The 15,971-nt window shown below is 36.9% G+C and overlaps 2 protein-coding genes across 2 annotated transcripts; one reads left to right on the top strand and one right to left on the bottom strand.

The window, feature by feature from the left end:
- Positions 1 to 1,418: 1,418 nt before the first annotated feature.
- On the bottom strand, positions 1,419 to 11,255 carry mis18bp1 (MIS18 binding protein 1). Its single transcript, XM_056394107.1, has 16 exons — positions 10,165 to 11,255; positions 9,921 to 10,055; positions 9,541 to 9,836; positions 9,214 to 9,287; positions 8,971 to 9,092; positions 8,724 to 8,814; positions 8,380 to 8,495; positions 8,000 to 8,160; positions 7,809 to 7,878; positions 6,998 to 7,739; positions 6,723 to 6,901; positions 5,979 to 6,118; positions 5,714 to 5,856; positions 5,539 to 5,626; positions 5,384 to 5,438; positions 1,419 to 5,034 (listed from the first exon to the last, which is right to left on the bottom strand). Exons 1-16 carry the CDS (start codon positions 11,030 to 11,032, stop codon positions 4,934 to 4,936), a joined length of 3,381 nt encoding a protein of 1,126 aa, XP_056250082.1. The 5' UTR covers positions 11,033 to 11,255; the 3' UTR covers positions 1,419 to 4,933.
- Positions 11,256 to 11,746: 491 nt separating this feature from the next.
- On the top strand, positions 11,747 to 15,943 carry LOC130180538 (serine protease HTRA2, mitochondrial-like). The gene is made up of 8 exons (XM_056394109.1): positions 11,747 to 12,453; positions 13,108 to 13,312; positions 14,012 to 14,206; positions 14,430 to 14,462; positions 14,609 to 14,717; positions 14,817 to 14,886; positions 15,004 to 15,099; positions 15,431 to 15,943. The coding sequence occupies exons 1-8, from the start codon at positions 11,993 to 11,995 to the stop codon at positions 15,594 to 15,596; spliced, it is 1,335 nt and encodes a 444-aa protein (XP_056250084.1). The 5' UTR covers positions 11,747 to 11,992; the 3' UTR covers positions 15,597 to 15,943.
- The last annotated feature ends 28 nt before the right edge of the window (positions 15,944 to 15,971 follow it).

Below are 15,971 nucleotides of genomic sequence, written 5' to 3' on the forward strand. Positions count from 1 at the left end.
TTTGGGCCTTACTATACTATGTTGTTTTTTTTACTTTTTATGCCTTACTATACTATGACCTTTTTTTGACTTTTTATGCCTACTATACTATGACGTTTCTGTGACTTTTTATGCCTTACTATACTATGACTTTTTTGTGACTTTTTATGCCCTACTATACTATGTCGTTTTTATGCCTTATTATACTATGTCGTTTTTTGTGACTTTTTATGCCTTACTATACTATGTTGTTTTTTTTTACTTTTTATGCCTTACTATTCCATTACTTTTTTGTTACTTTTTATGCCTTACTATACTATGGCGTTTTTGTGCCTTACTATAATATGTTGTTTTTTTGACTTTTTATGCCTTACTATACTATGACTTTTTGGGCCTTACTATTCTATGTTGTTTTTTTTACTTTTTATGCCTAATTATACTATGTGGGTTTTTTTCGCTTTTTATGCCTTACTATACTATGACTTTTTTGTGACTTTTTATGCCTTACTATACTATGACTTTTTGGGCCTTACTATACTATGTCGTTTTTATGCCTTATTATACTATGTTGTTTTTTTGACTTTTTATGCCTTACTATTCTGTCGTTTTTTTGACTTTTTATGCCTTACTATTCCATTACTTTTTTGTGACTTTTTATGCCTTACTATACTATGTTGTTTTTTTGACTTTTCATGCCTTACTATTCCATTACTTTTTTGTGACTTTTTATGCCTTACTATACTATGTTGTTTTTTTGGCTTTTTATGCCTTACTATACTATGACTTTTTTGTGACTTTTTATGCCTTACTATACTATGACTTTTTGGGCCTTAATATACTATGTCGCTTTTATGCCTTATTATACTATGTCGTTTTTTTTACTTTTCATGCCTTACTATACTATGTCGTTTTTTTTGACTTTTTATGCCTTACTATACTATGACTTTTTGGGCCTTACTATACTATGTTGTTTTTTTTACTTTTTATGCCTTACTATACTATGACCTTTTTTTGACTTTTTATGCCTACTATACTATGACGTTTCTGTGACTTTTTATGCCTTACTAGACTATGGCGTTTTTGTGCCTTACTATAATATGTCGTTTTTTTTACTTTTTATACCTTACTATACTATGTCGTTTTTTTTTGCTTTTTATGTCTTACTATACTATGACATTTTTTTTACTTTTTATGCCTTACTATACTATGACTTTTTTGTGACTTTTTATGCCTTACTATACTATGACTTTTTGGGCCTTACTATACTATGTCGTTTTTATGCCTTATTATACTATGTCGTTTTTTGTGACTTTTTATGCCTTACTATACTATGTTGTTTTTTTGGCTTTTTATGCCTTACTATACTATGTTGTTTTTTTGACTTTTTATGCCTTACTATTCCATTACTTTTTTGTTACTTTTTATGCCTTACTATACTATGACTTTTTGGGCCTTACTATACTATGACTTTTTGGGCCTTACTATACTATGACTTTTTTTTACTTTTTATGCCTTCCTATACTATGACTTTTTGGGCCTTACTATACTATGTCGCTTTTATGCCTTACTATACTATGACCTTTTTTTGACTTTTTATGCCTACTATACTATGACGTTTTTGTGACTTTTTTATGACTTACTATACTATGGCGTTTTTGTGCCTTACTCTACTATGTCTTTTTTTTGACTTTTTATGCCTTAATATACTATGACTTTTTGGGCCTTACTATACTATGTTGTTGTTTTTTTTACTTTTTATGCCTTACTATACTATGACTTTTTGGGCCTTACTATACTATGTCGTTTTTATGCCTTACTATACTATGTCGTTTTTTTGACTTTTTATGCCTTACTATACTATGTCGTTTTTTTTACTTTTATGCCTTACCATACTATGTCGGTTTTTTTTACTTTTTATGCCTTACTATACTATGACTTTTTGGGCCTTACTATACTATGACTTTTTGGGCCTTACTATACTATGACTTTTTTCTGACTTTTTATGTTTTACTATACTATGACTTTTTGGGCCTTACTATACTATGACTTTTTTTTTACTTTTTATGCCTTACTATACTATGACTTTTTTGTGACTTTTTATGCCTTACTATACTATGACTTTTTGGGCCTTACTATACTATGTCGTTTTTATGCCTTATTATACTATGTCGTTTTTTGTGACTTTTTATGCCTTACTATACTATGTTGTTTTTTTGGCTTTTTATGCCTTACTATACTATGTTGTTTTTTTGACTTTTTATGCCTTACTATTCCATTACTTTTTTGTTACTTTTTATGCCTTACTATACTATGACTTTTTGGGCCTTACTATACTATGACTTTTTTGTGACTTTTTATGCCTTACTATACTATGACTTTTTGGGCCTTACTATACTATGACTTTTTTTTTACTTTTTATGCCTTACTATACTATGACTTTTTGGGCCTTACTATACTATGTTGTTTTTATGCCTTACTATACTATGACCTTTTTTTGACTTTTTATGCCTACTATACTATGACGATTTTGTGACTTTTTATGCCTTACTATACTATGGCGTTTTTGTGCCTTACTATAATATGTCGTTTTTTTGACTTTTCATGCCTTACTATACTATGACTTTTTTGTGACTTTTTATGCCTTACTATACTATGACTTTTTGGGCCTTACTATACTATGTTGTTTTTTTTACTTTTTATGCCTAACTATACTATGACGTTTTTTTCGCTTTTTATGCCTTACTATACTATGACTTTTTTGTGACTTTTTATGCCTTACTATACTATGACTTTTTGGGCCTTACTATACTATGTCGTTTTTATGCGTTATTATACTATGTCGTTTTATTTACTTTTTGTGCCTTACTATACTATGACCTTTTTTTTACTTTTAATGCTTTACTATACTATGACTTTTTGGGCCTTACTATACTATGTCGTTTTTATACCTTACTATACTATGTCGTTTTTTTGACTTTTTATGCCTTACTATACTATGTCGTTTTTTTGACTTTTATGCCTTACTATACTATGGCGTTTTTTTGACTTTTTATGCCTTACTATACTATGACTTTTTGGGCCTTACTATACTATGACTTTTTTTTTACTTTTTATGCCTTACTATAGTATGACTTTTTTGGCCTTACTATACTATGTCGTTTTTATGCCTTACTATACTATGACCTTTTTTTGACTTTTTATGCCTACTATACTATGACGATTTTGTGACTTTTTATGCCTTACTATACTATGGCGTTTTTGTGCCTTACTATAATATGTCGTTTTTTTGACTTTTCATGCCTTACTATACTATGACTTTTTTGTGACTTTTTATGCCTTACTATACTATGACTTTTTGGGCCTTACTATACTATGTTGTTTTTTTGACTTTTTATGCCTTACTATACTATGACGTTTTTTTTCGCTTTTTATGCCTTACTATATTATGACTTTTTTGTGACTTTTTATGCCTTACTATACTATGACTTTTTGGGCCTTACTATACTATGTCGTTTTTATGCGTTATTATACTATGTCGTTTTACTGACTTTTTGTGCCTTACTATACTATGTCGTTTTTTTGACTTTTTATGCCTTACTATACTATGTTGTTTTTTTGACTTTTTATGCCTTACTATTCTGTCGTTTTTTTGACTTTTTATGCCTTACTATTCCATTACTTTTTTGTGACATTTTATGCCTTACTATACTATGTTGTTTTTTGGCTTTTTATGCCTTACTATACTATGACTTTTTTGTGACTTTTTATGCCTTACTATACTATGACTTTTTGGGCCTTACTATACTATGACTTTTTTTTTACTTTTCATGCCTTACTATACTATGACTTTTTGGGCCTTACTATACTATGTCGTTTTTATGCCTTACTATACCATGACCTTTTTTTGACTTTCTATACTATGTTGTTTTTTTTACTTTTTATGCCTAACTATACTATGACGTTTTTTTCGCTTTTTATGCCTTACTATACTATGACTTTTTATGCCTTACTATACTATGACTTTTTGGGCCTTACTATACTACGTCGTTTTCATGCCTTACTATGCTGTTTTTTTTTTTTTTAATTTTTATGCCTTAATATCCTAAGTTGGTTTTTTTGGCCTTGTATGCCTTACTATACTATGTCGTTTTTTTTTTTACATTTTATGCTTTACTATACTACAATTCATGACTTAATATACTATGACGCAAACTCCACACAGAAAGATCCCACGGCCGAGCCGGGACTCGAACCTGGAACCTTATTGCTGTGAGGCGACAGCGCTAACAACTGCACCACCGTGCAGCCTTATTATATTTTTATGAATTAATTTATTATTTTACTATTTATACTATTAATATATTTACTTTTTAATTCTGCCATAATTTGACATTTTCATGCCTTAATACATGAATTTTCATGACATATTGTACTGACTTTTTTATGCCTTACTATGTTTTTAGGCATTCACTTACTACAACTGTTTTTTTTGAGAGGTCTCAAACCAACAATGTCAAGAGCCACTTACATAGATACATAGTTTTTCTCTAAGTGTGTAATATACACAAATAAACTATAACTATGAATTAAACAGTTTATTAAAAGTATAGTTACAACTGATTCATGGGTCTTTAAACAAAAACTATATTTTCAGGGAAGACAGCATCACAAGTCTGTTCAGTCAGCATCATGGCCATGTCATCTCGACAGATGCGTTTCATTTTTATACATTGTATTACCATTTGTTTCACACTGATGTGATCAAATGCTGTATTTCCATATTTTTTTTTAAAATTAGAAGAAACATTAATTCCTGAATTTCTTACATGTCAAAGACAAAAATTGGAATTGATTTATTGCTCACATATGATGAGAATTAAATTAATGTGATTCATTTAAGATTTTTGTTTGTTTTTTCTTTTACAATGAAATGACATGTCAGATCCAATTCCAATCAATCGTTGTCTGAGAAGTAAAAATCCTCTTCCTCTCCACTGTCAGACAACTCTTCATCATTTTCTGGGAACATCTCCCAAACAACAAAGGTGTCATTTTCTGGTGAAAAAGAAAAGAAAGGGATTATGTTATGCAACACGTATTACAAAAGAAATGCAGCAATAAATGCTTTCAGCTATAGCCTTTGAAATGTAATCTATTACTATCTGAAAACCTTAAGGTGAGGATTGCCTCTAAACACAGACTCATACAAGTTAAACACCATAATCTTGAGTAATATACAAGAATTGCAGACTACAAAATGATATTTGCTGTAGGCGCATTGTTTGTTATTGATGTTTCTATTATTTTGGCCTTCCCCTGAAAGTAAAGGTACATGAATTACATTTCTAACATTGCCATGACATGGGTGTAAACTCATGACCAGCACATTCCTCAGGAAACCTACCTGTGTTACCACATCTCTTCATTGTTCGTTTAACTGATGGTGTGGGTGTAAAGCTCTGAAAGAAACAGAAGAAAGAATGATACTGTTTTCCAATACAAAACAATGATCCATGTGTTTCAAGGCAACAGGAATCTCAGACATGAACCTTATAATACCTTTGCAGGACGAGCCTGTTTGCACACATTAAACTGATTTTTTCTCATCCTCTTCTGGAGCTTATAGACATACTTGTCATCATGGTTCCTTAAAAAAGATACAAAAATACATAAGTTAGTTGTTGTATTTCAATCAACTCTTACAAGCCAGAATGCAGTAGTCAGCACCATTCACCTGTTTGGAGAGCCCATCATGCCAGGAGTGATATGCAGACACTGAGGAGTCTTCACCTCAGGAAAAACCTTCGACATGGGGGTCAGGGGCTCCAGGTCTGACATTGTGAAGTCATGATCTTCACTTAGACACATGGAGGGGATCTATCCATCAAAGACAGACACAAGCGGAACAGTAAGTCACACATTAGTGTCATACTCATTAGATAGAGACTCCCTCATAACATGATATTTTTGCAAAATTCAAAAAAAAGGAAGAGACAAACCTCAAAGCGTTTATTCTGCATGTACGCAGAGCTGAAAACGTCATCAACGTCTTCTCTGGGCATGGCCTCCAGGAACTGACGCACCTGCTGCTTTCTCTTTAAGGTTCCCGCTCGGGCAGATATCACAGGTTGATCTGTAACTACACATAGATTCATAGTTTATGAAATGTCTGCATTTCTTCTCTCGCAAAAACATTCAGATAATTTTTGTTTATAAAGAACAACTTAAAACCCTCTCACTACATCCATTTATTTTTTCTAAGGCCTCTATTTTAATTATTGGTTAATTGTTTACAACTAAAAATGCCAACAAACCATAATTTCTCTGATCAACACGAACATTTTACAAAGGCATTATTACTGTGGTACCATTGTATTGCATAATACTGAACAAGTTATTCTGTAATGTATTTTCCTCCTGTAGACATTTCAAAAACTTGACTTTAGAGCTACAATTAACAGTTATTTTCATTATTAATGAATTTATTATTGTCTCCCCCGGTAATAGTTTGGTCCATAAAAAACTTTTGCTGAAGGTGAAGTCTTGTTTTGTTCAACAGTCTCAGTCTAATACCAAAGATATTCAGTTTACTAGAAATAAATATACCGAATCCACAATTCACTCTGAATTATGTTTTCAGGCTGTATTTTCCATTGCTGTGTTGAATTACTACTAAACTGTAACTGGTTGCTTCTATTTTGTCCAGACAGAAATGCTGCACAGTCTACCAAAATTTTTCCTACCTGGATCTTTTGGTGCTTCCACCTTCTCCTTTCTGGGTTTCTGGGCTCTCTTAGCGGGGCTCTGTGATGTTCCCTGGGATGTGTGCTGGTTGTGGCACTCCTCTGCAGAGCGTGTTCCTACCATCCTTGCCACCTTTGCCCAGTAACCTGCTATGTGCATAGGATAGTAGGACACAGCCCTGAAAAACAAATGCACATACATAGATATGCCAGAGAGCCATAAGTTTATGATTTAAGAAATGTGTCACACCAATGCTGCAAAATATAAAACTTACTCTTGCAGCTTCATGAGCTCTGCCACGGTCCACTCGTCTTCATCATGCTCTTCTGGAATAATTGTGCTGCCTTTGTTTGCCTTGTGTGTCTTGCTGGATTTCGCTGACTTGGATAAAGGCTTTGTGGGTGGTGAGACTTTGGTATATTTGCTCTTTTTACACTTTGTTAGAGTTTGTGCTGCATCACTATTTTTCAGTACCCTGGTTTGCGTCCTCATTTTCTTCCCACTTTCCTCAGAGCACTCCGAAGACTGACTCGATGGAGACACATAGCTTGGCTGTGACTTGTTAAGAACCTTCTCGCTTCTCTTGCTGTACACTCCTTTACCCTTGTTCTTTCTCTTACTGGAAAACCCCTCATCTGATAACTGTTGCTGTAATCTAACAGCGGGGGATTCAGGGGATGCTATAACAGTCTGTCTGCGCCTTCTATCTGAAGGCCTCTTGGTGTCATGTCTCTGTTTTTTTGACCTCTGTGTTGACGCCTTTCCAGGCTCTTTTTGCTTTTGAGCGACAGTGTCCACACACAACATTCTTTCCACAGCTGGACACCTTTTACTGGATCTTGTTCTGCCAGACCACTCTTCAGGACTGCTAGTTGTCTCCACAGGAGGTTCAGGTGGATTAGAGGGCTTCTCTTCACGATTAACCTTGGCTCGGTTGTGTTTGCGGAGTGGAGCCTTCACCCTCCTCAGTGGCACTGACGCGTCTTCTTCGCTGGCTGTTTCACTTTGCTTTTGTCCTGGAAACACAGGACAGTTAGTCTACATGTAACTCATGACTTAATTTACAGCACCTCAGTTATCTATACCTTCACTGCAGGGCAGGAACACACGGGCAGGTTTCTGTGACTTCCTCGCAGACACTGTTGTAGTGACCTCCTGTTGACATTGACCATGAATATCATTAATTTGTATAAACTCATAACAACTGGCCCTCACAGAAAAAAAACAAAAAAAAATATACATGCTGGATTATATGAGCACAACTTTAGGTGCTTACAGGGATGCATATGGAGGTATCATAACATTCATGGATGGTAACATTCATGTGTGCATCCAGAATGACTCTTCCTCCTTTCCAATACTCCAGAGGTGGCTTGATCACCCGACCACTTCGAGACACTTTTGTAGAAGAGGAGAAAGCAGGAGGACAGGAATCGGCTGGAGACGAAAATAAATGTACATGGGAATAAAAATTAATTCAGTGCAGTTGACTGGATTAACAAAAACTGGGAACAAAAATAGTGTTTTCTACAAAGCTCTCAACCCAGTGAATGAGGTAGAAGGCCACAAGCCTATTTAGTCTTTTGTATCTTGTGCGTATGAAGTCTTGTTGTCCTTGAATGTTCTTAGTCGCAAGAGTGTTTCTCTTGTGCTTACGTGTCTTGAAAGGCCTCTGCCGCTTCACAGCACAGTTGATGGCGGATGCCTCAGATTTTGTCTTGGTTATGGTGGCTCTCCCCTCACTGGTCCTCTCCATTTCTCTGCTGGGGTTGCTACAGATAAACAAAATACAGCTACTGAAAACACATCATTTTAACAACTATTTGCGACATTTGTGACTGTGAGTATAATTTTCAACCACTTAGTTTCATTTCATGGTCATTTCATCTAAAAGGATTTAATATCCCTAGCAAAAAGAAACAAAACAATCATGTATCTGTAAAAGCACAGATGCTGCCTCCTATTTGCAGGTTGCCTTGAAGTGAAATAAATGTTCTTACTCTCTTGACTCTGACAGAAACTTCTCATAAAGCGCCTTCCAGTTTGGAGGGAAACCATTAACAAACTTCTTCAGAAACCAATTAGGAAACCCTGCATGCAAAAAGGGAGAGAGGAAAGAAAAAGAATATTAACCCATGCAACATTTTAATTAAAATTTGCATAAATCTACATGCAAGTTTGCTTCATTTTTTTCTGCCAAAGTGAAACAGTCTCAGTGGAAAACTAATATCCATACAAATGACTTACCAGATTCAACACCCAAGTTCATCTTGCCAGCCAAGATGTAAATCCTGCCAGAAACAGTCTTCAGCACAGAATTAGAAACCCTGTCCACAATGATGTTACTGTTCCATGGTATGTTATCCTCGCTAAGTGGAAAAGACAAGTAAAACAGTGCTCAGACTAAACCACACAAATTTTGTTAAAATAAACTTTAAATCGTGTTATGTATGAAATAGATGAAATCACAATATCTCAAGAAATATGTACCTGTGGATTCCATCAATAAACAGGCCTTTATGATTTTTCCTCAAGAACCAGTTTTTGAGATGAATGACACTCTCCTGCCAAAGACGAAAACACAAACCTGGTAAGACCAAAGTGTCCAAGAGAAGACAAACTATTGTTGATTTCCATTTCTCATATGATATAAAATGTGTCTGCAAAACCAGACCTTTGGTCCCCAACATAATTGATCAGCCATCTGATTTTTCATGTTCATTCAACAAAATACAGCCCCCCCCCCCCAGCAATGTCACCCTTTTATCAAATGTTTAAACTTAAGACGCATTTATCTATAAATTAGTCTCTACTCACATTTGGGAATTTTGTGCGTTGCGGCCATTTCTTACGCTTGAACACAGCCTGGTTTTTCTTCGGGATGGAGATCTGTGGGGAATTGAGCACAAGTGGGTCTTCGAGCAAAACTGGTTCGGGAGGGGCAGGAGGGATCAGGAAATCCTCAGAGTGATTTGATCGGGTGTCCGTTGACTCTACTCTTGAGCAGTTGAAAGGGACCACACTTTCAGAAACACTTCTAAAGACAACGTCCTCCATTTCAGCCATATTGTGAGGTGTGGAGAGAGCTGTGTCTCTGGACTGATGGAAATTACCTATTGAAAAGAATGAAAGCAAAGTCAAGCTATGCCTACATACAGAAGACAAACTTTTTCCTTTGGTCTTCATAATACACTCACCCCCATCAAAGAGTTTCCTTGTGCTGCTGCTGACTTCAAGATATCCATGCTGTTCCCTTTTACTTTCCCTCTCCTTCATGTATGCAAACATCTTGGCTGGAGACATCTGATATTTTTCCATCCTAACAAAGCAACCTGTTCAAAACAGCAAACCATAAAACATCAAAGAGGAATCAGTCAAGTTTTCACATGATGACACAAGAAAAAGAGTTTCACTTGGAACAAAGCAGCAGTCATATCTCACGTTTCTCTATGATGGATCTTGGTGGCGGGGACACAGGTTCATGAGTCACCTGGTTCATCTCTGATTGGTCAGCAGGGAACTCTCTAATATCACCCAAAACCTCAAGGCACGTATTGTCATGGGTACTATCCTCACCGAAAGCAGTGGAGGTTTTCCTTACTTGTGTCTGACTTATACATTCATTGTTGACCTCCCTTGTAGTGCTGCTGACTTTGTTTAGCTCCTGCTGCTCCCACTTTCTCTTTTTCACCCTCGTCTTCATGGGGGAAAACGTTTTGGCTGGAGACATCAGCTTGTCCAGAGGAGCACGATCCTCCTCAAACACGCCCATTACACGGTCATTTTCTGTGGCTGTCTTTACTGGAGTCCTGCTGGTCACCTGGAAATCACCCAAGTCTCTGATCTGAGGTTGTGTCCGGTGGATCCGTTCTCTGTTGACTGGGGACAGGGGACGGGACACCGCTGTTGACTCCAGGAATGCTCTCTTTCTTGGTGTGTGTCCGTTTCTTGACGTAAAAGCATGTCCCATTTCAACAGGCATGTCTTCCACATGCTTGCTGCTAATGTCTGCAAATGAGTACTTGAAGGTTTTCTGAGGAGTCGATATGGGCGAGAGGGTCAAAGCCTCCACTTCATTGCGATAAGAACCTATCCTTTGATTTTCCTTGAGCTCAGTGGTTATCGTGAAGCTCTCCGCTCCCTTCCTCGGCGAGTTAAAATCTGCTCCGTGTCTCTTGCTTACGTTACACAGCGGATCCTTCGCGCACATCGCTTCTCTCTGTACTTTGGATTTCAGCTTCGCAAATATCTTGGCAGGAGATTCAGACCGAGGTTTGGTATGTTTTAATAAATGATGATACGACGCCATGACTTTGGGGGAAATGAGTTAACAGACGACGAGAAGTACGCTAGCAGTTCGTCCGCTAGCCCGCAAATTTCAAATTTCTCATCACTGCCGCTTTTGGCTAGAATCCTGTGACGTAGTTCCAAAACAAAAACGTCATTTCCGTTGATGTAGTGCGCAGAATTTAGGATTTTATTTATTTATTTAAAAGAATAAAATGTTTATAATTAAAATTATAAAATTCAATAATTTTTAAGTATTTTTATTTCGGATATGCTGAATTTTTTTATGTACACTTTGGGGATCTTATTCAAAATCTATTGATATTTATGTAAAATGCACCAGTCGAAGAGAGACGGCAACTGCAATGAAACACGGCCTTATATTTCTCATCTCCGAAACCGATTAAGACATTTTATTAATATATATTTGGCGTCCTATCACTCTTTTAACAATAGATAATAAGATATTGGCCTACTATGAAAACAGATTAAGGAAATGGCTAGACTCACATCTGAAACTCAGACAGACAGTACAGACAATATAAGATTTTGTTTTTGGACTTTTATAAGACTGACACAATCGAGCACCAAGTTCTTTTATGGTACCTTTGCATTTGGTTTTGTAAAAAAAAAAGTCAATATTGTAACAATGTTTAGTCTATAAGTGTGAAATGTCCTGCAGAGGGCAGTAATACAACAAGTACTGTCTAAATAGACAAAAAGAAGGAGAAGACGCGCACTACGCAGGCCCGGAACTGGATTGTTGCTAAATTAACTGTGTGACTGACTTTCTGACAGTGGCGGAGAACCGAAGGGCTCAAAGGAAGTATTTGTGTTTATTTTTATTAGTGTTTTTTCCAGGAACAGGGACGATTATTACGATTAGTACAAACCGGAACATTCGCGCTGTAAATATATTTGGATTTAAGTGGTGTTTGGTTGTCTGAAAACTCCTGAGACGGTGTGACTGAGGTGATGCAACATGGCAGCAGCTGCTGTCAATCGGTGTTTTCTGTCAGCACTAAGGACACACAGTCGGTGTCAAAGCCGCGGACTTAACTCTCTGGCGGAGAGGACAGTCAGCCGGGTGTCCTCTGTTGTTATGTGTAAGCACGGGGCAGCGGAGGGGGACACAAGCCTGGACAGGAGAGCTCCTGCTTGGGACAGGAGAAGTGGTCGTAACAACAACAGCAGGTCTCCTCTGCTCAGGACAGTATCGGTGGGTCTGGGTCTGTGTGGCGCGGCGCTACTGGATAGTCAAAGAGACAAAAAAGAAAACGACAGACGAGTCTCTGTGGTCGGACGGTTTCTTGAATACATCCTGCCATTAGCTCAGTGTGCTTCCCCTTTTAAACCTGACAGCCCCCGATATAAATACAACTTTATTGCAGATGTGGTGGAGAAGTCCACCCCAGCTGTCGTATACATTGAAATCGTGGGCAGGTAAGTTGGCTGAAAAGCAGGTATTTGAAATTGTTAAAATGTCAATAAACCAAATGTTACTCTATACCGTTGTTTTTAAGGTAAAAAAAAAAAAATCTCACCACAAATTTTTAGGCTCTAAAAAATCATGAGCTGTGAGGAATTTCAGCTACATTTACCACTGCAGATGTTTTTTTTATTTATTTTATTTTATCATACTTCATATAACACCTTATTTTGTGTAGTGTTACACAGATACAGAGACACCCACAAGCATTTGATGAAGTCATCTTGGGATCTAGTATATTGTAATGGGGATTATTCGCTGTTTTATAATGTATAACACCAGATTCTGACACGTTGAAATGTCTGTTTCTTAAGAAAATGTGCCCAACATTTTCTTAACACTTGATGTTAAGAATGTGATACAATATGGTAAAAACAGTCAAAACGTGGCTGTAACGACACAAAAACTGTCTAGAAAGAGTGAAACTAATTATTATCTTTGGTATCAGTTCAAGTTATTAATTTAGAAAAAAACATATCAAAGGTCCATCCTAAATTGCAGAACTCTGAAATTTCTTTTACTTATTATTCGCAATTACTGAAAAATCCAAAGCATTGAATTTAATGATGTTAAACAGAAAAAAATCACCTGCTTTTTCTGTTTTACAGACACCCATTTTCAGGAAGAGAAGTCCCAGTGTCCAATGGCTCTGGTTTCATTATCAGCAGTGATGGTCTCATTGTCACCAATGCCCATGTTGTGGCCAACAAGAGAGGTGTCCGTGTGAAGCTCACCAATGGAGACATGTACCATGCCACTGTGCAGGATGTTGATCAAGTGGCAGACATTGCCACCATCAAGATCACTGCAAACGTGAGCAATAAGTTGCAAAGATATCTACTGAATGGACTAAATGTTCAGATTTTATTTTACTGGACCCTCATTAGCTTCCATTATAGTGGCTGATAAGGGCTCCACACTATAACACACAGTCCCTCATGAAAGAGACAGTACCTGACAAATCAGAAAATGAAAACAAAAGATGAAAAAAAACTAAGGCCACATATAGGCTTCGATGTGAATATGAAACTAGGTCAACTTGGTTGACAACTAAAAAAGATTCAAAATTCAGGAATAAGCAGGACAAGAAAAATAACCTAAAATACAGTCAACGCTGGCAACATTATATGACTATCGTGAGAAAACATTCAAACTTCGTTCTGGTGCTTGTGCTTTTGGCTTGTTCTAGTTCTTATTAGAATAACAAGGCTGTGACTGATGTAGTTTTCTACAACTGAAACAGCAATATTTCAAAAGCTCATGAATAGTCTTCATATTGTCTCATCGGTAAAGAGTTCAACAAAGGACTTCTTTATTTAAAGGTCATTTTGTTGCTGGTCATTTTTTCTAATCTGAGAAATAAAGAGATCTTTATTGTAGAGCAGGGCACTTTTATAATTATGTATTTTTAGCAGAAAAAAAAATAGAACATGAGTAGAAATTGGAAGCTCATTTCCTTGGATTGTATGAATGTCCCACTGTTGAACTTCTTTCCTCTCCCCTGACACGTAGAATCCTTTACCCACGCTGACCCTAGGTCGGTCGTCTGACGTCCGACAAGGGGAGTTTGTGGTCGCCATGGGAAGCCCCTTTGCTTTGCGCAATACGATTACGTCAGGGATCGTCAGCTCAGTACAGAGAGGCAGTAAGGAGCTGGGCCTGTCCAACTCCAACATGGAGTACATACAGACAGATGCAACCATTGATGTGAGTATTAAGGATATAAATGTATTTGTTAGTTATTTTTGTGACAATGTGTATCTTTCAGTTTATGTATTACCTATTTTAAAAAGTAGGAACATACACGTAAATGTTAGGAAAAAAGTGTAGTGATGAATCAGGAAAAAAATTAGCCTGCAGAGCAGATTTCCTGTGACTAGTTCTCATATTATGCTCCTTTACGTCACACGTGATGTGATTTGTTTTGCAGTTTGGAAATTCTGGAGGTCCCCTAATTAACTTGGTGAGTCACATGTCCTGTTTACATGTTAATCATCACATTCATGTCTACAAACCTGTTCTGACTGCTCTGGTGTGTGACTTTTGAACAGATGTGATTTGATCTCATACTTCACCTTATCTGAATGTGCTTTCCTCTCTCTAAATTAGGATGGTGAAGTCATTGGTATAAACACCATGAAGGTCACTGCAGGGATCTCCTTTGCTATTCCATCTGATCACCTGAGAGCCTTTCTTGATCGATCAGCAAAAAAAAAGAGTAAGAACACACAAAAACTCTAAAGCTACATGTCACACCCACTTTCTGTCTTCCATATTCTCTGTAGCCTGATTGTTATTTGTGTCCATCTTCTCCAAGGTTCCTGGTTTCGTGAGTCAGAGACAAAGCGGCGATACATCGGCGTAATGATGCTGACACTGACACCGAGGTAAATGCTTCAAAATCAGAAATGCCTACAGTAAGACTGAGCACACAGTGTAGTTACATCAGTGTTGCAGCACTGTGTTTGAAACCAGATGTTTCTGTTTTGTGCCTCTTACCTCAGCATCATTGCGGAGTTGAAGTTAAGAGACCCATCCTTCCCAGATGTGACACATGGCATCCTGATTCACAGAGTCATCATGGGCTCCCCGGCCAACAGGTAAGACTACCAAGCTGCTGTGGATAAGAATGAGTGGTAAAAGATGCTTCTTGCTTTTGAAGTTGAATGTCATGTCATATGTTTAATAGTTTTGAGGTGCAATGGATACAGTAAAGAGCATCCCCATATTAATAAAAACCTGAAACGTACCCTAACAGGCGAGGATAAGAATGCTTTTCAAGTCCAATGTTTGACATGAGAACATACAAAATGCATTAGTATTATTAATGGGATTTCTGGAAACCTTCAGTATGTTTTCCATATTGCATGAGAAAAATATTGGAAATGTATGAACTGCCATTAACCCACAGTGCTGTCACACTTGTTTCAGAGCTGGCATGCTGCCGGGAGACGTCGTGGTGGAGATAAATGGGGTGAAGGTGAACACTTCAGAGGAGATCTACCAGGCTGTCCGCAGCAGCGACAAAATCACCATGGTGGTGCAGAGAGGGAACGAGTTGCTACAACTGCAAATGACTCCCGAGTACACAGAGTGACACTGATTTCATTTTGTAACCACTTGTTGACCTGATTGGCAGCCTGCCACGATTAGTTTATGTAAGAGAAGAAAACTGTGAATGTCAATAGTGATAATACATTTTTGTTGTTACTGCAGAGGAAATCATGGCAGTGAGAAAGCAGTGTTCGAGTAAAACAATAGGTGTTTGTAGCCATTTATCAGCTCACGTGTTGCCTGTCTTCTCTACATGTCTTATGGTTCTTAGCTACACAATGATTCATGTCATTTCTACAATGCAAACAGTTTGAAGCATTATGAACCTGCCAGCAACTTAACACTTCAGTATTTATTCCCAGGTATTTTTGAGTACAATAAACAATGTGTTTTGTACCTCAACAAAGCATTTCGTCAA

Source organism: Seriola aureovittata, chromosome 13 (assembly GCF_021018895.1).
Source record: "Seriola aureovittata isolate HTS-2021-v1 ecotype China chromosome 13, ASM2101889v1, whole genome shotgun sequence".
Lineage (NCBI taxonomy): Eukaryota > Metazoa > Chordata > Actinopteri > Carangiformes > Carangidae > Seriola > Seriola aureovittata.

Coding starts and splice junctions, on each gene's coding strand:
- mis18bp1 (XM_056394107.1), bottom strand. CDS start 11,032: ATGGCGTCGTATCATCATTTATTAAAACATACCAAACCTCGGTCTGAA. Junction 9,837..9,920: donor AAGGAAACTCTTTGATGGGG/GTGAGTGTATTA, acceptor TCTTTTCAATAG/GTAATTTCCATCAGTCCAGA. Junction 5,627..5,713: donor ATGATGGGCTCTCCAAACAG/GTGAATGGTGCT, acceptor ATCTTTTTTAAG/GAACCATGATGACAAGTATG.
- LOC130180538 (XM_056394109.1), top strand. CDS start 11,993: ATGGCAGCAGCTGCTGTCAATCGGTGTTTTCTGTCAGCACTAAGGACA. Junction 14,207..14,429: donor AGACAGATGCAACCATTGAT/GTGAGTATTAAG, acceptor TTTGTTTTGCAG/TTTGGAAATTCTGGAGGTCC. Junction 14,463..14,608: donor GAGGTCCCCTAATTAACTTG/GTGAGTCACATG, acceptor TCTCTAAATTAG/GATGGTGAAGTCATTGGTAT.